The sequence below is a fragment of the Stenella coeruleoalba genome, assembly GCF_951394435.1.
Source record: "Stenella coeruleoalba genome assembly, chromosome: 3".
Lineage (NCBI taxonomy): Eukaryota > Metazoa > Chordata > Mammalia > Artiodactyla > Delphinidae > Stenella > Stenella coeruleoalba.
Window position 1 is genome coordinate 161,690,647 of NC_137148.1, and position 22,783 is coordinate 161,713,429.

The 22,783-nt window shown below is 58.8% G+C and overlaps 1 protein-coding gene across 11 annotated transcripts in view; it reads left to right on the forward strand.

The window, feature by feature from the left end:
• MYO9B (myosin IXB) overlaps positions 1-22,674 on the forward strand; it is an 89,215-nt gene extending 66,541 nt beyond the window's left edge. For 6 of the 11 annotated variants that reach the window (XM_079916714.1, XM_079916720.1, XM_079916717.1 and 3 more), the window contains 26 exons: positions 1,324-1,363; positions 2,439-2,561; positions 3,421-3,501; positions 5,316-5,426; positions 6,853-6,975; positions 7,983-8,132; positions 8,216-8,382; positions 9,065-9,946; positions 10,666-10,738; positions 10,887-11,008; positions 12,770-12,903; positions 13,185-13,375; positions 14,632-14,730; positions 14,840-15,013; positions 15,123-15,164; positions 15,373-15,484; positions 16,249-16,322; positions 16,850-17,042; positions 17,153-17,281; positions 17,482-17,587; positions 17,869-18,000; positions 19,772-19,895; positions 20,407-20,454; positions 20,801-20,947; positions 21,655-21,778; positions 21,899-22,674. In XM_079916714.1, coding sequence (XP_079772840.1) covers positions 1,324-1,363; positions 2,439-2,561; positions 3,421-3,501; positions 5,316-5,426; positions 6,853-6,975; positions 7,983-8,132; positions 8,216-8,382; positions 9,065-9,946; positions 10,666-10,738; positions 10,887-11,008; positions 12,770-12,903; positions 13,185-13,375; positions 14,632-14,730; positions 14,840-15,013; positions 15,123-15,164; positions 15,373-15,484; positions 16,249-16,322; positions 16,850-17,042; positions 17,153-17,281; positions 17,482-17,587; positions 17,869-18,000; positions 19,772-19,895; positions 20,407-20,454; positions 20,801-20,947; positions 21,655-21,778; positions 21,899-22,314 — 4,117 coding nt within the window. In that variant the 3' untranslated portion in view covers positions 22,315-22,674. Of the gene's footprint in view, positions 1-1,323; positions 1,364-2,438; positions 2,562-3,420; positions 3,502-5,315; positions 5,427-6,852; positions 6,976-7,982; positions 8,133-8,215; positions 8,383-9,064; positions 9,947-10,665; positions 10,739-10,886; positions 11,009-12,769; positions 12,904-13,184; positions 13,376-14,631; positions 14,731-14,839; positions 15,014-15,122; positions 15,165-15,372; positions 15,485-16,248; positions 16,323-16,849; positions 17,043-17,152; positions 17,282-17,481; positions 17,588-17,868; positions 18,001-19,771; positions 19,896-20,406; positions 20,455-20,800; positions 20,948-21,654; positions 21,791-21,898 lie in introns of all 11 variants that reach the window. The other 5 variants (XM_079916721.1, XM_079916716.1, XM_079916718.1 and 2 more) reach the window with 4 other exon arrangements.
• The last annotated feature ends 109 nt before the right edge of the window (positions 22,675-22,783 follow it).

Sequence of the window (22,783 nt, forward strand, 5' to 3'; positions counted from 1 at the left end):
CACACCAGCCATCGCTAAGTGGCCCTCGTAATCCTCCCTCCCTGGTGTCTGCACTGTGACCCAAATCCTTGCCAGCTCCCCAGTGCCCAGCACAGCTTCACAGGAATGCTCCCCCACGAAGCATCTGATTTTCTGGCCCCAAATGTGCGGGGCAAGGCTTGCTGCCCCTCGCCCCACCCCCGCCTTTGCCACCGTGAGCTTATAAAGCAGCCGTCAGAAGCAGGGTGTGCAATCTTGCGGGTCTCCGCGCATCCCGTGACCCTGCTTTGGGGGCGTGACGTGATACAAAGGGCCAGAAACCGCACAGACTAGGTTTGGACCTTCCACTAACTCACTGCATGACCTGAGCGCTCTGAGCGTTTGGCCTGTGTCTGCAAAGCAGGGGTGATGATTTTCGTACCCACATACCAGGTGGGCAGCAGCCTCAACCAATGGGCACAAGCAACCGCTCGGGGCTCAGGCCAGCAGAGAGCAAAGCTTGTGTCTGCCGTGCAGCCTGTTTGCAAAGTCATTTTTATTATGCCTTATTCCACCCGGCCGGGATTAACATGAAACCTGACACACAGAGAACCTCACAGCCGAGCATCTTGCAAATCTGTGGGGAACCATTTCCTCAGTGGGTCTTAAAAACAGGCCAAGCTGCAATTTTTTTTTAAATCTTTCTCTCCTCTGCAAGATTCCATAAAGTGTCTAAGAGGGTAGGGGTCATCCCCCCTCCCTCGGCCAAAAGATCAGCTTTCATTTTTAACCTTCTGCCAGTTCGAGTCCAAAGGCTCCCCTACCCAGGCCCCATCTCAGTTCTTTGCGAGACAGACCCCTGCCCTGCTGCCGGGGCGGGGGCGGAAGGGTCTCTGCGGACCGGCTTGGTGTTTGCCAACGTGTAGCAAATAGAGCTGGGACACCTGGTAGGCGTCAGAGCCTCGCGGGATCCCCCGAAGCCCCATGTGGGGCATCCCACCATCGTCCTGTGAGATCCCAGCTCCCCCATAGCCAGCCCTGTGCTCTGCCCTGTAGATGACCAGCCGCCCCTTCTGCTCCCAGACCGAGTGGCCCCCAGACCAGGTGCTCCTGCCACCCCAGGGGCAGCCGCTGGCCCAGTGAGGCCGGTGTGCACAGTCACAGGAGCGACAGTCCCCCACACATGTGCAGGGGAGCCCACCAGGTCCCCGGCGAGGCGGCGGCCTCGTTGCACTTGTGCCTCTGGACTCTCTTCCTCTCTCTGTTCTCACTCCATCTAACCCGCAAGGTGTGGCTTGCTGAACTAACCCAGATCCAGACATCGTGTTCCTTCTGTTCACAAAACCATTTTTAATATTTTGACAGGAAAAGTAAAGGTATCAAACAAAAGCAGATCATTCCAAAGGTAAACACGTGCGACACCGTCTGACACTGCCTTGCAAGCGCCTGGTTCAAGTTTTTCTGGAAAACTGGGGCGGGGGGGGGCGGGAGGTGACTTTTAACTTCTCAAGCTTCTTTGATTCCTTCCCTTTCCTATCATCTCCCCCTTCCCCTCTAGAAAACAGTGTCTCCTGTTGAAATGATACAGAGGTGTCTTTGTTTGGGTTTCCTAGAGGCAGGGCCTGTGATGGGGATCTCTGCCCAAGTGGTGTTTAAGGGGGAGCTCCCAGGAGAAACCCGAAGGTGGGGGAGGGAGGGGGAAGCAGTCTGGGCAGGGTCAGGACTGAGCCAGGAGGTGGGCTCAGCCTGATCCCCCGGGGAGCCCAGGAGTGTTTACCACAGAGCTTATCTCGCCGAGAGGCGATGGGACCCTTCTGTCATATCCCCACATCAGGGGTCTTTAGCTGCGAGCCACCTCCAGAGGGTGGGATGGCTGCAGCACTTCGTGGGCATCCAGGGAGAGGAGGCCCTTCAGCCAGGGTGGTCCTGTCAGGAAGGGGGCAGCTGTGCACCGCTGGCAGCCAAGACCCCAGCAGCCGGCCTTGGGTCAAGTGCACCCGGACGCTCTGTCTAGTCTCTACGTACAGCGTGCAGACGGAGAGTATAAGGCAACCCCTCAGTCTGGCCAACAGGTGGGACAGCGCTAGTCCCCCTCGTCAGCGACAGTAAGGGTTGGCCCGTGAGGGAGGGCTGGCCGGATGAGCGCACATGGAAACACGGGGTGCTTGGCATTCCTTGAGCTGCGAGGAAGGAAGCCAGCACTCTGTAGCTCTTGGCTTCTGGGCACTCGGGCCACAAGAGGCTGTAACAGCCCGCCCGGAGGCAGCGCCATCCACAGGACACAGCCCAGGTTCAGTCCCCCTGTCACCGCCACCAGGCCCACCTGCCCCCACCCTGTCTCTGACAGCACAACCCCAAGACTGAGCCTCAGAGCTGCCACCTGGGAGGGGCATTGTTGTGGCTCCGGGGACGTCCGAGAGGTCTCCCAGTGCCCGCTGGGGCTTTGGGAGGGCAGGCCGGACCCTGTGTTTCTATCCTAGAACCTGCTGGACTCCAAATCCCTGAAACTCATCATCAGTATGACCCTGCACGACCGCACCACCAAGTCCCTGCTGCACCTGCACAAGAAGAAGAAGCCGCCCAGCATCAGCGCCCAGTTCCAGGTAGGTGGCCCAAGGGGGCAGGAGGCGGTGCTGAACTCAGCCTGACACTCACGTGGCTGGGTCAAAACAAACCCAACACAGGCAGCCTACTATTATCCCGGGGGCTCCTGACCTCGTCACAGCTTGACATTTGGGGTTGGGTCATCCTCCGTGGTGGGGGCCGTCCCATGAGTTGTGGGATGCTCAGCAGAATCGCTAGCCTCCACCCACCAGATACCAGCAGCGCTGTCCAGTCACGACAACCAAGAAGTCTCCAGATCTTGCCAAATTCCCCTGGGGTAACAGAATCACCCTTGGTTGAGAACCACCAAGTTAAAAGAGTCATGAATCAGCATGTGAGTTGACGTGACCACCAAACTGTGTCCTTAGGTCATGTTTCCCTTTTTTACCTGGTTGCCAGGAAGCTCAGGGACACTTTCTTTCTTTTTTTCAGTGGGGTCCAATGGCCGCTGGCCCTTTTTTTTTTTTTTTTTAATTACCCCATGTAGGAACTACCACAAATCCTTTTTGGAAGCAGCAGGCCAGAGACTAAAGCCACTGCATCCATGGTCCCTTCTGAGGCTGACCCGTGTTTTAAATCCCAGAAAGAGTCTATCTGGTTCCACCACCTTCCCCGCACTGAGACAGAAGCAGGAGGGCCCTGGGAAGATGGTGGCTCTCAGCCATGGGGACCCCTCAGCTCCCTTGGGGGCTCCCCGGGGTAACACAGCCTCTGGTCAGAATGTCGCACTGCAACCTCCCATGTCCTACATTAGCACGGGTGCCCCGCCACCGATACAGGCAGGTGACCTGGCTCCCCTCCCACCGAGGAGTGTGTCCTTGGGGGTCCCAGCTCAGCACCTTCCCCCTCTCTCCCCAGACATCCCTTAATAAGCTCCTGGAGGCGCTGGGGAAGGCAGAGCCCTTCTTCATCCGCTGCATCCGCTCCAACGCCGAGAAGGTGAGGGGCTCCCACGTCTCGGGGGCGGTGAAAGCCAAGCCGAGGTCTGGTGGCTCGGCAAGGGGTGTTCCTGTTGGGGGGGGCGCAGTGCTGGGAGCGGGGAGGGTTGGTCAGGAGAGTCCTCAAGGAAGCAAGTGTCCACACAGGTTTCGGGAACTGTAGACGTGTGCTGTAGCCGGGGGTAGAGGGGGTCAGCAGGAGGCAGCAAGGGCAACCTGGTGACCAGCCAAGAATAGAGACGTCCTCTGGAACATGGCGGGGCTCCAGAGAAAGTCTGTCCGAAGAGGGACAGGTCGGGGGTGCTCTTCAGATATATCCCAAAGGCAATCAGTGCAGAGAATGTGCTGGAAGGGAGAGGTTGAAGTCAGGCAACAGAGCCTGCCGCTCATCCTGAACTTTCTGGAAAGACAGAGCACCAGTGGGGGCCAACAGTGGCGGGCTCAGCCCTTGCAGCCAGGCTTCCTTCTCCCCGGGGGTCCACCGGCCACTCCATCCCCTCAGGGACTTTGCTGGAGGCCATTTGGGACCTGGGCTCCCTCCCAGGCACAAACCGATCTCTGAGCAAGTGTCTCTTGGCGATTCTGTTCACCCACGCTCTCTGTCTCCACTCTTCCTGTTTCCCTGCCTCTCCCCTGCTCCTGGGACGCTCTGCTAACGTCCAGAGCCCAGCTTGGCCCTGCCAGGTGCCACAGCTTTCCGTCCCCAGGCGAGGACCTGGACTCACTCTGTCTCCCCTCCCTTCCCATTCCTGGTCCCCCAGTGGCATCTCAGAGATTTCTGTCCCCCTTCCCCATCTTCCACCAGCAGCAGAATGAGGCCTGTCTTCTCCACCCATTCGGATTTTGCCTCAGCTTTGGGCAACTCGGGAAACGCTCCATCAGCACCTGCTTTGGACATGGGCCATGGCTGCAGATCATTCTTTGCTGTAGGGGGCGCTATGCTGTGCTTTTTAGTGTATTGAGTAGAATCCCTTGTCTCCAAGAGCCCACCACATACCAGAAGCCCCCCCCCCCCGCACCCAATCATGACATCCCTCCCCTCATGCCATTCCCTCCCCTCCATCCACTTAAAATAACCCCCACCAGCATGGAGTCCAGGCCCCTGAGCTCTGGGCTGGAAGCTCACTGATCCAGCCTTATTTCAGCCCCTCCTCCCCCTCACCCCCACCCCTCCATCAGCAAGCGTCTCTCTGCATCCCTGTCCACCCCTTGGCTTCCCCTTCCTCCTTCGGGCCTTCACCCAGCTGCTCCCTGCCCGCCCCCCTGCCTTGTCCTCTACTCAGCCCTCAGGACTCAGCCCAGGGTCCCCTCTCCTGTGACACCTCCCACGGGGGGCCCAGCAGTGTGTTCTGTCTGCCGAATCCCCACTACTCACCCTGATACGTGGCACAGGGTATGAGTTTAACAGGTTTGGAAAGGGGCCTTTAGGAAATAACTCTTTGCAGCAAATTCTCTTGAGTGAGGCAGTGAGAAGTGGCATCTGTCTCCTGGACAACAGGGAATAGAGCAGATCAGATGGCCAAGTTTTCTAGAAGAGATGAATGCCTTAGGCATCACTGCTGAGTGGCCCCATGTCTTTATTCCCAAAAAAACGTCTGGAGCAAGGAAAAAAAAAAAAAAACAGATCCTGCAGGTGCCCGCGCCTGCCAGGCTGGGGACATTCCCAGATCAGCCCCAGCCCACGGGTGTGCCCTGACTGCATCCGTATCTGGAGTCCCGAGGGATGGCAGTCACGTGGGAATAGACACCTCTTCCCAGGGATCCTGTCCCCAGCCACCTACAGGCATCTGCCCTGATTGCTCAATCCTGTTTCAGAAAGAGCTGTGTTTCGATGATGAGCTGGTGCTGCAGCAGCTGCGCTACACAGGCATGCTGGAGACCGTGCGGATCCGGAGGTCGGGCTACAGCGCCAAGTACACGTTCCAGGTAGGATGCTCTCGTGCACATGCATGGCTGCCTGGGATACTAGCCACCTCCAGAAAGGGCGCGTCTATGGAGCATGAGCCTGGCAGGTTACTTTCCATTAGGGTTTCTTCACGCTGGCTGGCACTGTTGGCATTTGTACCAGATCATTCTTTTCTCATGGTCGGGGACATAGTTCCTCGCAAGAGGTGTGTTAAACCAAGTGGGGAGGAGGGAACTGTACAAGCAGATCCCTGTGCAGGTCGGCCCTTTATTGAGCATCTTCTGTAATACACACTTTTATACCCAGCTCTTTTATTCTGTCAACCAGCAGCAAGGGGGCCCTGCTTCCTATTTTCCCAATATGGAAACTGAGGCCCAAGGAGGTGATGACTTCAGAGATGACTCCCTGGGCTTTCTAGAAACACAGAAGATCGCCAGTAACCTCACATTGGTGAAGACCAAATTACAGCAGTTTCTCAACCACGTCACCGTTGACACTTGGGGCTGGGTCATTCTCTGTGGTGAGGGCCGCCCTGTGCACCATTGGGTGTTGAGCAGCATCCCTGGCCTCCACCCGCAAGATGCCAGGAACACTATTCCCCTGAGTTCTGACAACCCAAGATGTCTCCATGTATCACTGAATGTCCCCAGGGGTCCACATGGCCCAGGTTGAGAACCCCTGGCTCATGCTGGGAGCTGGCAGCAGCTGTGTGGTGCTCGAGTGAGCACTGGGCCTGAAACCAGAGGTGGCAGCACCTGGTCCCCGTTCAGGCTTTACCCGTATGGCCTCAGGGACATGGCTTCATTGTGGCATGCCTCCCTTTTTCATCCACAGAATGGGAATATCATCTTTCTGATCCTACATAAATAGGAAAGGCAAATTACCGAAAAGGGGGGAAATGCTGGTGTGTCTCATTAATGGCTTCGCTCTTAAAAATTTGGCGTAATTGTTTACTTAAAAAGGGCATACCTGGGCTTCCCTGGTGGCGCAGTGGTTAGGACGCTGCGCTTCCACTGCAGGAGGCACAGGTTCTATCCCTGGTTGGGGAACTAAGATCCCGCATGCCGTGCAATGAGGCCAGAAAAGCGAGGGCAGTGTGGGGACATGCCTCCAGCTATGGTTCAGCCTTCTAATGAGCCAGACTGTGGGCCCCCCAAGAGCAGCTCCATCTCCTGGCTGCCCCCCAACAACGCCAGCACCCAGCAGGTCCTCAGTGGTCACTCACTGACTGACTGAAAGATCGGTGCTCTGTGTCTGCGACAGTCTTTCTTAAGCTTTAGACTGTTTCAGAAAGTCCAAGATTTTAGCTTTGTCAGTACCGTTCACATGAAACCAAGTTTTGCCTTCAGAAACTCGGCTTGACCAGAGAATTGCTGGAGCCCCGTCTTCTTGTCGGGTGGCAGAAACACTAACGCAGATTTTCCTTTCTCGGCCAAAATCACCCAGGATTTCACGGAGCAGTTCCAGGTGCTGTTGCCCAAGAATGCCCAGCCCTGCAGGGAGGTTATCTCTGCCCTGCTGGAGAAGATGGACATAGACAAGAGGAGCTACCAAATCGGCAAGACCAAGGTCAGTGTTTGCACCCCTCAGGGTGGCTGCAAACTGTACCCCACCTTCTGCTACACACAGGGTCCTCCCATGGCCCAAGCCACTCACTGAAAACTAAGGGGCTCTGCTGAGGAAGTGCGTTTCTTGGGGCCCAGCACGTTATTTCTTCCTGGAAGGCAGAGGGGCAGACCTAAGGTGTGGGGCTCAGGCATCAGACCATCACACCATAGCACAGGATGTTCAGGAACCAGTCAGTAACCTTTGTAATGACTGGCAGCTCCTCAACAGGGCTCTACCAGATGTGACAAGTCTCCTCACAGTGCCCCAACGAGTTAATCATATAGAGTTACCATGTGGCCCAGCAATTCCGCTCCTAGGTATCAACCCAAAAGAACTGAAAATAGATGTGCAAACAAATCCTTGTACATGTATGTTCATAGTGGCACTAGTCACTTGCCAAAAGGTAGAAATAATTCATGTATCCATCAAGAGATGATAGATAAACAAAACGTGGGCCATTCACTTAGTGGAGTATTATTCAGCCCTGATACACGCTTACGTGGATGAACCTTGAAAACGTCATGCTGAGTGAAAGAAGTCAGACACAAAAGGCCACAGATTGTGTGATCTCATTAATATGAAATGTCCAGAACATGTAAATCCAGAGAGACAGAAAGCAGATTAGTGGTTGCCAGGGGCTGGGGGAGGGGGGTTAGGAAATGACTGCTGATGGGCACGGAGTTTCCCTTTGGGGTGATGGAAATGTTTCAGAGCTAGATCCAGGTGATGGCTGCACAATATTGTGAATGTACTAAATGCCACTGAATTGTTCACTTTAAATGGTTAATTTTATGTTCTGGGAATTCTATCTCAATATTTAAAAAAAAAAAAAAAAAACTCCCCTTGGTCAGGTCAGGTCAGTCAGCACACCAGCTTGGTCTCACGTAATCCCGGTGGGCTGAGCAGACCTGTCGAGTACAGGGGTTCTGGAGGCCATGTTGACCCCTCCTGTGCCCACTCCCTGCTAGGTTTTCCTGAAGGAGACGGAGCGGCAGGCCCTGCAGGAGACACTGCACCGGGAGGTCGTGCGGAAGATCCTGCTCCTGCAGAGCTGGTTCCGGATGGTGCTGGAGCGCAGGCACTTCCTACAGATGAGGCGGGCGGCCGTCACCATCCAGGTCCTGAGGGGGCCCATGGGGCCGGGGGCGGGGGTGGCCGGGGTCTCGCCCTCCCAGCCCCTGAATGCCCCCTCCACTCTCAGGCCTGCTGGCGGTCCTACCGCGTCCGCCGGGCACTGGAGAGGACACAGGCAGCAGTGTACCTCCAGGCCGCATGGAGGGGCTACCGGCAGCGGGCAGCCTACCAGCTCCAGAGACAGACCATCATCCGTCTGCAGAGCCTCTGCCGGGGGCACCTGCAGCGCAGGAGGTGAGCAGAATGGGACCAAGCCCCCCGCCCCCCCCGCCCCCCAGAACATTCCACTCACCGAAGGGCTGCCTGAGACACCGTCTGGCCAGTGGAGCTGTCTGGACACAGGGAGGCTGAGGAGGGGCTGGCAGGCATCTAGCCATCTGGGCACACAGGACCCTAGAGGGACGCTCCAGGGCTGGTAGGTGGCACCTACTGGCAAAACCCCAGGTCACCACTGGCGGTACTCAGTCTCTGCCAGGGACCCCCGCACCACCACTGCACCTGCCCACCCCAGGCAGGTTGGCAGAGCACCTGGATTCAGAGCTGGAGGGTTCAGGCCACCAGGACCAGCCATCAGGGGGCTCCCCTCACCCCCGCTCACACACGAAGCCTGGGAATCCACCAGGACAGGGACCCCAAAGGAATTCAGAGGGTTCTGAACAGATCCCTCCCACAACAGACCTGATAAAGGTTCCCCTGAACCAGCCAGGCAGAGGTGGCCATGACAACAAGAGGCCATTCCGTGTCTCCCCCTTCCCTGACTGAGGAGGTTCTGCCTTTCCAGAAGCATCTCTGAGGGCCAGGGTCTCGCCACATGCCACCTGGCCCCCCACCCCTGCACCTGCAGGTAGAAAAGGGGTCCCCAACGCCCTGGGTGGATTTGTTCCTGAAAGCACCCCCTTCACTTTCCCCCCACCAGCTTCAGCCAGATGGTGGCAGAGAAGCAGAAGGCTGCAGAGAAGGAGAGGGAAGCCCAGCGAGCCGCCAAACAGGAAACAGCAGAGACCGGGCCGGGCTGGGCAGCTGGGCAGGAGCCCTCGCAGGGCCCAGAACCATCCAAGGACGGCGAGCATTTGGAGCTGGAGCCCGAGGCGTGGCCCAGTGACGGGTCCCCCGTGGAGAGCTCCCGACCGGAGAAGGCGCCCCCAGCCCAGAAAAACGCAGCCGAAAGTCACGAGAAAGTGCCCAGCAGCCGGGAGAAGCGCGAGTCACGCCGGCAGAGGGGGCTGGAGCACGTGAAGCTCCAGAACAAGCACATCCAGTCCTGTAAGGAAGAGCACGCCCTCAGAGAACCTTCTGGAAGGGCCGTCCCAGAGCCACAAGAGAGCCTCGCAGAAGACAGAAAGGAGGACAGAGAAGATGAAAGCTCTCGGGACGCGAGGACGGACACAGGGCTGGCTCCTCCTGAAAAGCAGCCCGAGGAGCCCCCGCAGCCCACGCCGGGCAGCCTGGTCTCAGCTGAAGCCCAGGGCGGGAGCCCCAGGCCCGGCCACGTGGAACGACCCACCAGCCTGGCCCTGGACAGCAGGGTCGGCGTGCCGGCCCCCGGTGCCACCCCGGAGACTCCCAAGGACAAGAGCAAGCTGGGGGTTGGCCCGAGGGCCCAGGACAGGCCCGAGAGCCCAGGAGGCTCCACCCAGATTCAGCGGTACAGGGACCCAGACGCCGAGCGGCTGGCCAGCGCCGTGGAGCTGTGGCGGGGCAAGAAGCTGATGACCGCTGGCCCCAGCACCTTGCTGAGCCAGTCCCTGGACCTCAGCGAGCGGCACCGGGCCGAGGGGGTCGCCCTCACGCCCACAAAGTAAGCCCTGTACCCTCCTTTCTCCAAGGGCTGGGGTGGGCGGGCAGGGTCGGGGGTTACATAGCCAAAGCCTGGAGCAGGACCGAGGCAGCGCCACGCATCCCAGAAACGCGTGAGGCTCTGTGCCTGAGAGCTGACACCAGGTGGGTGGGAGCCCCAAGGAAGAAGGGCCCAGGGGGTGGGGAGAGGCTCGGGCAAGACGAGGCACCTTCCGGGGACCCTGAAGCCCCTGTCCAAATGAGCCCAGTTCACACAGAAAGCCTCCAGCCTTGTGGAAAGTGGTCCCTTGGGTTGAGGTCCCCCCGCTCCCCAGCCTGCCTGGACCTCAGTTTCCTCATCAACAGTGGGACTGATTACACGCACCCAGAGGCTGAAAGAGCAGCTCTCGACACACTCGGACCCCAGTTGGCTAAATATTGGTGACTCCGAATCACCAGCCCCTTGTCCCAGAGGGCTGCCTGTCCAAAGGAATAAAGAGATGGAGGAAGATGCAGGCCTTTTGCTAGGGCAGGCTTTCTCGGCCTTGGCACAGTGGACCCCTGGGGCCGTCTCGATCTCTGTGCTGGGGGCCGTCCTGGGCACGGTGGGGGGCAGAACAGCATCCCTGGTTTCCGCCCACCAGATGCCAGTAGCACTACCCTCTCCCTCTCAGTCATGGCAACCCCAAATGTCTCCTACTCACCCTTGTCAGTAAAAGCCACATTTCTGTGATCTCGCAGGGAGAGGCGCATTTCCTTATCCACGAGCGACGTCTCCAGGCTCCTCTTGTCCCCGTCCCAGACCAAGACTCAGGTAAAGCTTTAGGCGGCAGCTCTCACCCCTGAGGGTCCAAGCACCACCAGAAGGGAACGGTGGATAGAATGCATGGTGGCACCGGGACCCACACCTTCCCTCCGGAGAGGGCGCCTGCCTTTGCTTACCCAGCCCCCCTCCCCTACAGCCTTCTGCAGAAACCATGGACGGGGAGCCCAGCACGAAGAAGCTGGCCATCCAGAAGAAGAAGTCGGGTGACGCATCCTTGGGGACAGATGCTGGGCTGTCCCCAGGCTCCGTCGATTCTAAGTAAGTGTGGGGTTTTGGGGTGTGGGCTCAGGCCACCAGAGGACACCCAGGGTGTCCAGGTCCTCCAGTCCCGGAGCAGTCTGATCTCCTAAGCTGATCACACGTTTCTCACTTTTTTTTTTTTTGGCCACACGGCTTGAAGGATCTTAGTTCCCTGACCAGGATTGAACCTGGGCCCTGGCAGTGAAAGCGCAGAGTCCTAACCACTGAACCACCAGGAAATTCCCATAAGCCGACTGCACTTATATGAAGCTCTTTTGGGGAGACGTTCGCTTAGCAGTTCCGTGAGGAGAAACCCACGCGGAGCTCGGGTTGTGGCCACATTGGGGTGAAATGATTCCCACTGAAACCTAGAGCCAGTGTGGGTCACCTCCTCTGAGGCCACAGACAGACAGTGTCCATTTGGCTGTTTATGGAATGAGAACCAGCTCCCAGCTTCTCCATCCCCACATCCAGGAACCCCTCCTTGGTCCTTAGATAGCAAAAACTGGGCCAAGGCTCTGTCCCCAGAAAGCCTCTGCCACAGTGCTCTGTTCACAGAGCAGAGAGGTTGGGCCCTGGGACGGGGGAGCTTTGACCCAAACTCAGGACGGGAGCCTGAGGACGGTGAGGAACGGGCTGCAGTGGGAGGAGAGAGCCCCCTACTTTCAGGAGACCCCACCACCACAACAAAGTACCACAAACAGGGTGTCTTCAAACAATAGGAGTTTACTCTCTTGTGGTTCTGGAGGCCGGAAGTGTGAAATCAAGGTGTGGGCAGGGCCGTGCTCCCTCCAAAGGATCTCGGGGAGGATCCTTCCTTGCCTCTTCCAGCTTCTGGGGGCTCCAGGCATTCCTTGGCTTGTGGCTGCATCACCCCCCCTCCAATCTCAGCCTCTGTCTTCACATGACATTCGTCTCTCCCCTGTGTCTTCTCTTTTTCTGTCTCTTATAAAGACACTTGTCATGGGCTTTAGAGCGCATCTGGGTAATCCAGGATGACTCAGAATCTTGAGATCCTTCGTTTAGTGTCCTAGTCCATTCGGGCTACTGTAACAAAACACCGCAGACTGACCTGGAGGCTGGCAGTCCAAGATCAAGGTGCCGGCAGATTTGATATCTGATTCATAGACACCTTCTTCTTGCTGTGTCCTCACATGGCGGAAGTGGTGAGGGAGCTCTCTGGGGTCTCTCATGAGGGCATGAATCCCATTCATGATGGCTCCACCCTCGTGACCTAATCAGCTCCCAAAGGCCCCACCTCCCGACACCATCACACTGAGAGTTAGGCTTCAACATACAGATATGGGGGGACACATATTCAGTCCATAGCATTTAGTCACATCTGCAAAGACCATTTTCCCAGATAAGATCATGCTTATAGGCCCTGAGTGTTAGCACATGGACATACCTTTTGGGTGGAGCCACCATTCACCCCATCACATGCCCAGTATCCATAGTACATGATTTGCTATTTATTCTTTGAGGTTTTTTTCCCCTAACCTTGTGCCCTATAAAAGAATCTTGGGGGAGGGGACGGGGGGGGTAATTTTTTTTTTAATGTGAAAATGGGGTCACGCTGTGACATCTGCTCAGCGTCTCGCTCTTTTGCCCGACTCCCCTGTCAGTTCACACAGATCAACCGTATTTTTAGTGGCATCCCCTTCCAATGATAACCAAGACAAGGGCTATTTCTCATGACAGTAAGTGGACCCTTGCTTTGGCCTCACATCTGCCTTCACTTCCTGAGGCTTAAGCGGAATCCCTTACTTTGTCCTACAGATCCACGTTTAAGAGACTTTTCCTGCATAAGAACAAGGATAAGAAATACAGCCTGGAGGGCACAGAGGAGACAGAGAACACAGTACCCGGGCAAGTCGTACTGGAAGCCGCCGCCATGAAGAAGAATCTAGAAGGTTGGTCTCCCGCAGCCTCAGGGACAGACAGCAGAGCCACTGGGGCCCCTGAGGACAGTCTCCAGATGGGGCCTTGAGTCAGCTGTGGGCCAAGCCCTGGCTGCAGGGCTTTGGGACTGATCCCCATCCCCGGAGGCGCTCTCTGGCCGCGGACCTCAGTGTGTGACAGCACAGGTCCCTGGTTCTCTGCACTTGTGACCATGCCCCAGAGGCCAACCTGAGTCCTCCCCAGGAACCCACTGCCCTTACCAGCCTCTCCTGCCTCCCGCCCCCCTCCCCAGCCCCCTCCAGCCACCAGCACCGCCACGCCGCCGGCGAGAAGCACGCCAAGGAGCCAGGAGGCAAAGGGAAGAAAAACCGGAACCTCAAGATTGGCAAAATCACGGTGTCAGAGAAGTGGCGAGAGTCGGTGTTCCGCAAGATCACCAACGCCAACGAGCTCAAGTACCTGGATGAGTTCCTGCTCAACAAGGTGGGCCAGCCAGGGCCCCGGGCCTCCCCAGAGAGCCTGGCAGTTTTGCAAACCACCTGGCAGTTTTGCAAACCGTCACACCAAAGCCTTTATCAGGCGGGAATGGAAAGTCCAGGTCCACGGTTCCAACACACAGAAAGTTCTGGAAACCACACCCTTGTTCCTAAGTTTGGCATCAGCTGCTTTTCTGTAAAACCTGGCAGGGGTTCCCGAGAGGTCGCTTGTAGCCTACATTCATCCTGCTCGGTGGGGATGCTTACGTTTTGCTACAAAATGTGTGTCTTCATATGGGGGCCGCACAGAATGTGTGGAAGCGAGTCACACCTGCATCACCTGATTCTGGGACCCCCGGCCCTGCCGGCATCATCTAGAGCACACGTGCATGTGCACACGTGGGTTGGGCGCCCAGCAGAGGCATTCTGTCCTGCAGTTCCTGCCCAGGAAGTTTGAGATCCGCTGTTGAAAGACACGTGGTTTGCTGTCTCAGAGCGCCCCTTGGGGGCGGTGGCCCACTTTCTCACACACATGAGAAAAAGGAAGCATTAGCCTCCAGAATAATCTTCCAGGCAAGGCACCTGACACACCCGAGTCCTGCCAGGCTGCTCCTGTAGGTCCTGCAACCTTTCCTTGTCCTGCCGCTCAGCTGCAGCTGACCGCGAACAAATTATTTTACTTAGCACACACTGACAAAATGCGTTCAGTTCCAGGCAATGATTGAGCACTTAGCGTGCGAGACAGAGGTGAAGAAATCACAGCCTGCACTCAGGGTATTCATGGCCCCAGCCGCAGGCAATCCCACAGCAAACAGTGTGGTGTCTGAGAGCTTCAGAAGGAGACAGAGGGCTGACAGGGACAGTTAAGGGGTGGAGGCATGGTGAAATGACCAGGCCATTTGAGGCAGCCCCCATCCTGGAGCACAGCCGGGCACTGAGCGCCGGGGTGGGGCGGCAGGAAGGGCCCCAGTTAAACCAGTGTTTCTCAACCAGGGGTGAGTCTGCCCCCAGGGGACACATGGCAACATCAGTAGATGTTTTTGGTCCTCACAAGCTACCAGCATCTGGTGGGGGAGGCCAGGGGTGCCGCTCAACACCCACAGTGAGTGATCCCCGACACATCAGGGTTGGCAAGAGGGCCGCGATGTTTCCCTGCAAGGCCAGGGGAGCCAGGGAAGGACTTGGGATGGGGCAGAGCTATGGCCGCCCAGATGCCCGGCCTGAGGTCACGTGGGGTCAGCACACCTCTCCCTTCCTCTCCAGATAAATGACCTGCGTTCCCAGAAGACTCCCATCGAGAGCTTATTCATCGAAGCCACCGAGAAGTTCCGAAGCAACCTCAAGACCATGTATTCCGTCCCTGTACGTGGACCCCCAGCCCCAGGGAGGGCCCCCGCGGCAAACCCCGTGCCCTCCCCCGGGCACCCCCGTCTGTCTGTCTCACAGAGGCTCACACCCTGCATTGCCACAGAACGGGAAGATCCACGTCGGCTACAAGGACCTGATGGAGAACTACCAGATCGTCGTGAGCAACCTGGCGGCCGAGCGCGGCGAGAAGGACACCAACCTGGTCCTCAACCTCTTCCAGTCGCTGCTGGACGAGTTCACCCGCGGGCACACCAAGAACGACTTCGAGCCTCCCAAGGTGGGTGCTACCGCTCCAGGCGAGGGAGGGTCCCGGCGCCAGGACGTCGCTGGGGTGGGGGTGTCCCCAGGGGACCCCACACAGAGCTGGCCTTTGTGCTCCCTCACAGCAGAGCAAAGCTCAGAAGAAGAAGCGGAAGCAGGAACGTGCTGTGAGTATGTGTGTTCTCGCGTGCACGTGCACGGGTGTGCGCATGTCTGTGTGTGCACATGTGCACGCGGGCGGGTGTGTGTTTTCCTACTCGGCCTTAAGGGCCCCCGGTCCTGAGATGCCGCAGGCAGCGTCCCCACTGTGCGGCCCCGTGGCCACCTCGTTGGGGGTCCACCTTCCCACTCGGCCCCCCTCCCCCACTGCTGCAGGTCCAGCAGCACAACGGGCACGTGTTCGCCAGCTACCAAGTGAGCATCCCCCAGTCCTGCGAGCAGTGTCTCTCCTACATCTGGCTCATGGACAAGGCCCTGCTCTGCAGCGGTGAGTGCCCCTCGCCCACCGATCGCCCACCGCGCCCCTGACCGCCCCCCCCAGGCCCCCCGACTCCCACTGCACACCCCTTGACCCCCCACCATGTCCCCAACCCCTCACGGTGCACCCGGGCCTTCACCCCAGCTACAGGGTTGATCCTCCCAGAGCACTGCCCCTCACCACAGGGGCAGTAAGGCCGCACCTCACCCACTCAAACGCCCCGCTGTCACGCTGGGGCAGGGGCCGGTCCTCAACTGACCCCCAGGCCCCCCCCCAACTCCGCAGCCTCCCCTCTGCACGCCTACCTGGGCAAGTCACCCTGGGCCGTATCTCCGGGTCTTTGTTCATGCTGCTCTCACTGCCTGAAGTGCTGGCCCCTCCCCCATGTGCCAGGCGAGGCCAGTCAGTCCCCACAGGGACCCTGAGAGCCAGGTGCAGCCCAGGGTGAGCCAGCCAGCCCCCAGTCAGGCAGCCAGGAGGTGGCCAAGGCCGGGTGGGGAGCCAGTCAGCCCCCAGGGGCCCAGGCTGGGTCAGGAGTCCTCTAGCAGTGCAGTTTTCCCGCCAGGACCAGTCAGGGTTGGCTTTCTTTTCGGGCCAGGGTAACCTCTCCCCTTGGCCCCTGTGTGAGGAGCAGCCCGCCACTCCGTGTCCATCGTAAATACCCAGGCAGTTGTCACTGTCCTGAGACACGGGGACAGGCGGCCACGGGACCCATGGGTCCCCGATGCGCGTCAGTGACCGCCCTCTCCCCCTCCCCCACCATGACCTCCTAGTGTGCAAGATGACCTGCCACAAGAAGTGTGTGCACAAGATTCAGACCTACTGCTCTTACACAAGTGGGAAGAAGGTGAGCCTGCTGGGGCCGGGAACTCTCCAGAACACCTGGGGGAGGCCGTTCTGAGAGATGTGGAGGAGAAGGGTGCGCTAGGTGCAAGGCCAAGGCTGGGTGTCAGGTGGGAGCACGGAGCTGGTGGGAGGGGCTGGTCCCGAAGCAGAGCGCACCCCGGTCCTGTCAGAGCCCCCAGAGGGCCCCCCAAAGCTGGGGCCAGGCTTGTGTGTGCACCCCAGGCCTTGGCCCTGCTCTTCCCCCCTCCAGGTGGAAGGAAACCCCTACCCTGCACGAGGGAGGCGGGGTCCTACGGGCTGGCACAAGCCAGGATCAGCTGGGCGGAGGGGACTGTGGTACTTCACACAGGGACCCCCTGCCAGCAGCCATCCGGGGACCTCCACAGCCCGGCACCTCTGGCAGCCGTGCAAGAGAGGACGAGGAGCACGGGGGGTGGCGGCCACAGAGGAAGCCGGGCTGAGGGGGGCTGGTGACAGGGAGGACAACCAGCCCAGGCCTGACCCTCACCCCCATCCCCGTCGTCGCAGATCGAGCCAGGCACTGAGCCGGGCCACTTTGGCGTGTGCGTGGACAGCCTGACCAGCGACAAGGTCTCAGTGCCCATCGTGCTGGAGAAGCTTCTGGAACACGTGGAGATGCACGGCTTGTACACCGAGGGCCTCTACCGCAAGTCGGGTGCCGCCAACCGCACGAGGGAGCTCCGGCAGGCGCTGCAGACAGGTGGGTGCTGCGGACAGGTAGGTGTCAAGGGCAGGAGGGCACCGCGTGGGGCTCCAGGCTCGGCCCTCCTGCCTTCCCCGAGCTCACCGGCTGCCGCGCCCTCCCCGCAGACCCCACGGCAGTCAAACTGGAGAACTTTCCCATCCACGCCATCACCGGGGTGCTCAAGCAGTGGCTGCGGGAGCTGCCCGAGCCCCTCATGACCTTCGCCCAGTACGGCGACTTCCTCCGCGCCGTCGGTGAGTCCCACTGTGGCGAGAGCCGGCAGGTTGGTCGAGGTCGGGGCTCAGAGCCTCGAGCACGTGCTGTGGCCAGTCAGGGAGGACGGACCCCCGTGCCCCCAGCTGAGAAACCGGGCCCCAGACAGTGGGAGGCTCCCCGGTGCCCTGGGGCCTGTCGGGTGAGGGCCGCAGGGAGCTGACCCCCAGGACCCTCCTAGAGCTGCCAGAGAAGCAGGAGCAGCTGGCCGCCATCTACGCCGTCCTGGAGCACCTACCAGAAGCCAACCACAACTCCTTGGAGAGGCTCATCTTCCACCTGGTCAAGCAAGTGCCTGCCGTCCTCTTGCCCCGTTCTCTGGGGGGTGGGGTCCCAGCAAGAGCCACCCCACGGCGTTCCCCGGGCTGGCATTCTCTGGTGGCTCCACACCAGGACGTGAGCCCATACTGGGGGGTCCAGAAGGGGGCCCCCGGCTTCTTCGTGGCGCCTCTCCACCCTGCAGGAGCGAGCGTTTCTCACCTCCCGGCTGCAGCAGCACTTTCCCGGGATCTGGACTCTGGCCTTGGGGCTCCCTGTGGCCACCCCCTAACTGCCGCTCGCTCCACAGGGTGGCCCTGCTTGAGGACGTGAACCGAATGTCACCCAGCGCACTGGCCATCATCTTTGCGCCCTGCCTCCTGCGCTGCCCCGACAACTCGGACCCGCTAACCAGCATGAAGGACGTCCTCAAAATCACCACGTGAGTACCAGGACCGGCTGGCCGCCACCCCGCAACATGCACTCGGGGCAGCCGAGCCAGGGATCCCACAAACGAAAGAGGAGAGCCCTCTCCAGAATCCTGGGACTGGCCTGGCCTCGGTAGCGTGTAAATGTGCCTGCAGAGGAAAGTCTAGAAGAACACAGCCCGATCACAACGGCCCCGGGAGGTGTCCTGAGCACTGGGGTCCTGGGTAAACTTCGTTTGGTCTCCCCACCCTTCTTTCTTTTCTAATGAACACACGTGACTTTTGTACTAAAACCGAACTTCTAATGAAGTCTGCACGTGCACTGGCTGCTGTGAGCGGCGAGCAGGGCTCTTCTGACAGACAAGGGACAGGAAGCAGCCTGGCCTCCTGGTGGCATCGTAGGGCTCACACATGCCCAGACCCAGGTGGAGACCTGGCAGCATCTCCTCAAGCAGCAAGAGCATCACTTCTGAGTTCTCTTGAGGGTGAAAAACCAAAAAAGGGGAGAAATCCCTCATCTTCTGTCCAGGGTGAGGGGCAGATGGTGAAGCCCCACATTGCCAGCCTCTGGGAGCAGTGAGAGCCTGCAGCAAACAGAAGCGGTTGTCTCAAGGTTCCTTCTTCCCCACAAACGATCTTTGAAAGTTCTCAGAAAGTGCTTCAAAAAAAAAAAAAAGTTCTCAGAAAGTGCCTCAAGGGAATTCCCTGGTGGTCCAGCAGTTAGGACTCCGTGCTCCCAATGCAGGGGGCCCAGGTTCGATCCCTGGTCAGGGAACTAGATCCCACACGCATGCCACAACTAAGATCCCACGTGCCGCAACTGAGACCCGATGCAGCCAAATAAATAAATTTTTTTTAGAAAGCACGAAAAACAGGAAGTGCCTCAAAAGAACTCAGAAAGGGACTTCCCTGGTGGTCCAGTGGTTAGGACTCCGTGCGTCCACTGCAGGGGGCACGGGTTCGATCCCTGATTGGGAAATTAAGATCCCGCATGCCTCGCAGCGCACCCAAAATATAAAAATTAATTAAGAGAAAAAAAAAAACTCAGAAGGTCAGCAGACATCCATCACTAAAAGGACAGTGTTTAGACTTCGAGTTGTAAAAATAAGAACCTGTCACCCAAGGCGGTTTCAGGAGGCAAAGCACAGGAAGGCCTGAGGGCTACGCCTGACAGTGCACACCCCACACCCCGGGCCACACTCAAGAGATCAGTGAACAGCTGCTGGTAGGCAGAGTGGAGGAGAGTCCAGTGTGGCCCTGACATTACCTGGGCAGCGGTATGCTGTTGACGGATTTGCTTCCAGCATGTTTTTTCTTATGTGGTCATGACAATGGGAAACCTGAGTCATGACTGCCTCTTCATCCAGTCTGAGTCCATCCGGTCCCACCACACCCTCCCTGCCTCGGTACTGACCACTGAGGCTGGCCCTGACCACTGAGCACATGTGCCTTGGGTCACAGTGCAGTTTTAGAGCCCTTGGGGCCAGCTGCCTGCAGCCCCTGGGACAAATCACCCCACCTCCATGGTACTGTACTTCCTCCTTCAAACGAGGAGGCTTATTAAGACAAGGATTCAGGCTCAGAGAGGTGGGGTGAGCTACACGAGGTCACACAGTGAGTGAACTGGGGCCACGATGGGAGCCACAGCCATGTCCGTGGCCCTGCCTGGTCTCTGGGTCTCTGTCTCAGCCACCATGCCCCAGTCTCGGGCCAGCATCTCCGTAGATGCAGGCCCCCATGCTGACCGTACCCCCCAAGGCGGTAGCTGAGTCGCCTTCTCCACAGGTGCGTGGAGATGCTGATCAAAGAACAGATGAGGAAGTACAAAGTGAAGATGGAGGAGATCACCCAGCTGGAGGCTGCTGAGAGCATCGCCTTCCGGAGGCTCTCTCTTCTGCGACAAAACGCTGTGAGCAACGCAGGGTGGGACTTCGGTGGGGGCGGGGCCGCTGAAGTGGGAGTGGGGACCGGTGGGCGGGGTTTGGACATTGGGCGGGGTCTCACTTATCCGTCCAGCACACTCTCCCAGCACACTCTGGGCCACCGGCAGCCTGACCTGGGGCCTCGTGGCAGCATGTTTAGGGGCTGATTCCTCACCTCGGCCAAAAGACCACCATCCTAGCTCAGCCTCAAGGCCAGCTGCCGCTCTCAGCAGTGGGGGTCCTGTCACCTACTTGGTGGTGGTCCTGGTCATCCTCCAGCCATGTCCCGGGCTGACCTGGGCCCCGCCCACAGGGGAACGTTGCCACAGCAGAAGTGGCCTCACAGTGGGGGGTAGAGGGATAAGGGGCCCGTCCCCGGGCTCCTGTGGGAGGATCCTGTCCTTGTCCCGACAGTCAGACGTGGCCTTATGCTCATGACTAGCGCCTGTGCCCTGGTCATGGCCCTGTGTGGTCACCCACTCTTCATCTCTCCCCCAGCCCTGGCCTCTCAAACTGGGGTTTTCGTCTCCTTATGAGGGGGTCCTGGTATGTACACGTACGGTGGGTCCTCCTCGCATGTCTCCCAGTGCGGTGCATGCTGGGGTTCCTCTCAACCCCTAGGGTCCTCGTAGGATAGACCGAGCGTGTCCTAACCTTCTGGAAGTGCATGCTGGGGGAAACCCATTGCCTGTTGATTGCCTGTGAAGATGACTAATGAACCACGTGCCGGCCGCTCGGTCCCTGCATGATCCCCGGAGAAGCCTCTCTAAGCCTAGCCACCCATGTCAGAACTAACCTCCCCCAGAGCTGCTTGCACCACCCTCTCTCCAGCCACAAGCACTGACCCCACCCACACAGAGGGGCTGGCCAGACCTGCCGCTTCTCTTTGCAGATCAAGAACCCCAAGACCCGGATGAGCAGCAGCGGTGGCCTGGAGGAGCTGGGGGTGCTGCCAGAGGAGGAAGTGGCCGGCGGTGAAGAGGATCGTGAGAAAGAGATCCTAATTGAGCGGATCCAGTCCATCAAGGAGGAGAAGCAAGTGTCTCTCCGAACCCTTGCCACACTCGGCCGCCCTGTCCAGCCCCCATCCACTGCCCCCCCCACCACTATAGGGAATCTGGCTGTTAGGAAGCTAATGGGCTAGGCCCAGTCCCGCGGTCCAGTGCCCACCTCACGGGGTGCTGCTGTCCTAAAACACAGCCTAAGCTCGTTAAACCCCTGGCTTGACCACAGGGAATCACAGCGGCCCATAGGGAGAGAAGGGAAACAGACGGGTGATGCCTGAACTTTGTCTTAAAGTTGGCCTTAGCTAGGGCGATCCACCAGTTTGTTGTCCGGTCAAGATGGAAGTATGAACGGAGATGCTGTTTAAAAATTATGCCAGGAGAACAGGTGTAATCCAGGCCCCCTGGGCATCCTAGTCTTAGGAATAGGGTAGGGCACTCCAGGCAGCGGGAACAACGTGTGCAAAGGTCCTGAGGCAGGAGCCCCTCACTAGCTGAGTACTAGGCCAGATGCCTGGCTTCCCTCAGCAGCCTGACACCTTCCTCACATGACCTTCACTGAGTCAGGGGCATTTTGGGCCAGGTGTGCTTTCGGGGTTGGGTTTTGGGTGCTGGGAGCAGGGAGTCCCCTCCAGGACCAGGATGACCTACTCTGTCCCCTACTGGCCTGGCACTTTTCCGTGGGGGCAGTCTTCCACCATGGAACAGCCTTGGACACTGTGACCCTCTCATCCCCAGGGAGGACATCACGTACCGGCTGCCAGAGCTGGACCCTCGGGGCTCCGATGAAGAGAACCTGGACTCAGAGACATCAGCTAGCACCGAGAGCCTGTTGGAAGAGCGGGCTGGGCGGGGGGCCTCGGAAGGTCAGTATTAAGGTAGCGTCTGCTTTTCTCCTTCCCATGTCCACACCCAGCAGGCCCCCGGGCGAGGGTCCGTCTGCCGGCCCTGAAGCTGCAGTAACCCTGCCATCTGTCTCTCAAAAGGGCCCCTCGCGCCTGCTCTCCCCTGCCCCAGCGCACCCACCCCGAGCCCCCTCCCCGAGGCGGCCGCCCCTCCTCGACGAAGGCCGTCGTCCTTCATGACGGTTAGAGTGAAGACCCCCCGGCGGACCCCCATCATGCCCACGGCCAACATCAAGCTCCCGCCCGGCCTGCCCTCCTATCTCCCTGGCCGGGCACCAGGTGCCCAGGAAGCTGCCACCCCGGTGAGGCGCCGAGAGCCACCTGCTCGCCGCCCAGACCAGGTACACTCTGTGTATATCACACCCGGCACTCACCTGCCCACTCAGGGCCCTCAGGAGCCCCTGGACAAGGACGACCGGCCACCTGGGACCAAGCGGAGGTACTCGGACCCCCCAACCTACTGCCTGCCCCCTGCCTCGGGCCAGGCCAATGGCTGAGGGCCCACAGCTGTCAGAGTCCGCAAATCCAAGGACGGCCCGGTGCCAGAGCTGGGTGCCAGAGCTCCAGAGCCAGCATTCAGTGGTCTGAGAAGGATCCGGAATGAAAAACTCCAAGAGCGATGTGAGGTGGGCACCAACTCCAAGTGAGTGCAGGCAGGGAGAGGCCGGCTGAGGCCCGGCTGCCCTTGCTGAGCCCCTACATCGCACAGAGTTGCCCGCCCAGAGCACTGAATCATGGCGGGCAGCCTGGCATCTCCCAGCTCCCCTTTTGTACGTTTTTCTGGTCACTGTTTCTTTGGGCGTGGTTTACATAACTTTAAACTGTAACAGCCTTAACAGAAGACCAAATTGTTTTTTTATATGTGTATGTACAAACTTTTATATTAACGCCCTGCATCTCCCTTATAACCTGGACATGAGTCTTCAGAGTAAAGGCCACACAGCCGCGAAGCTTTGGAGGCTCAGA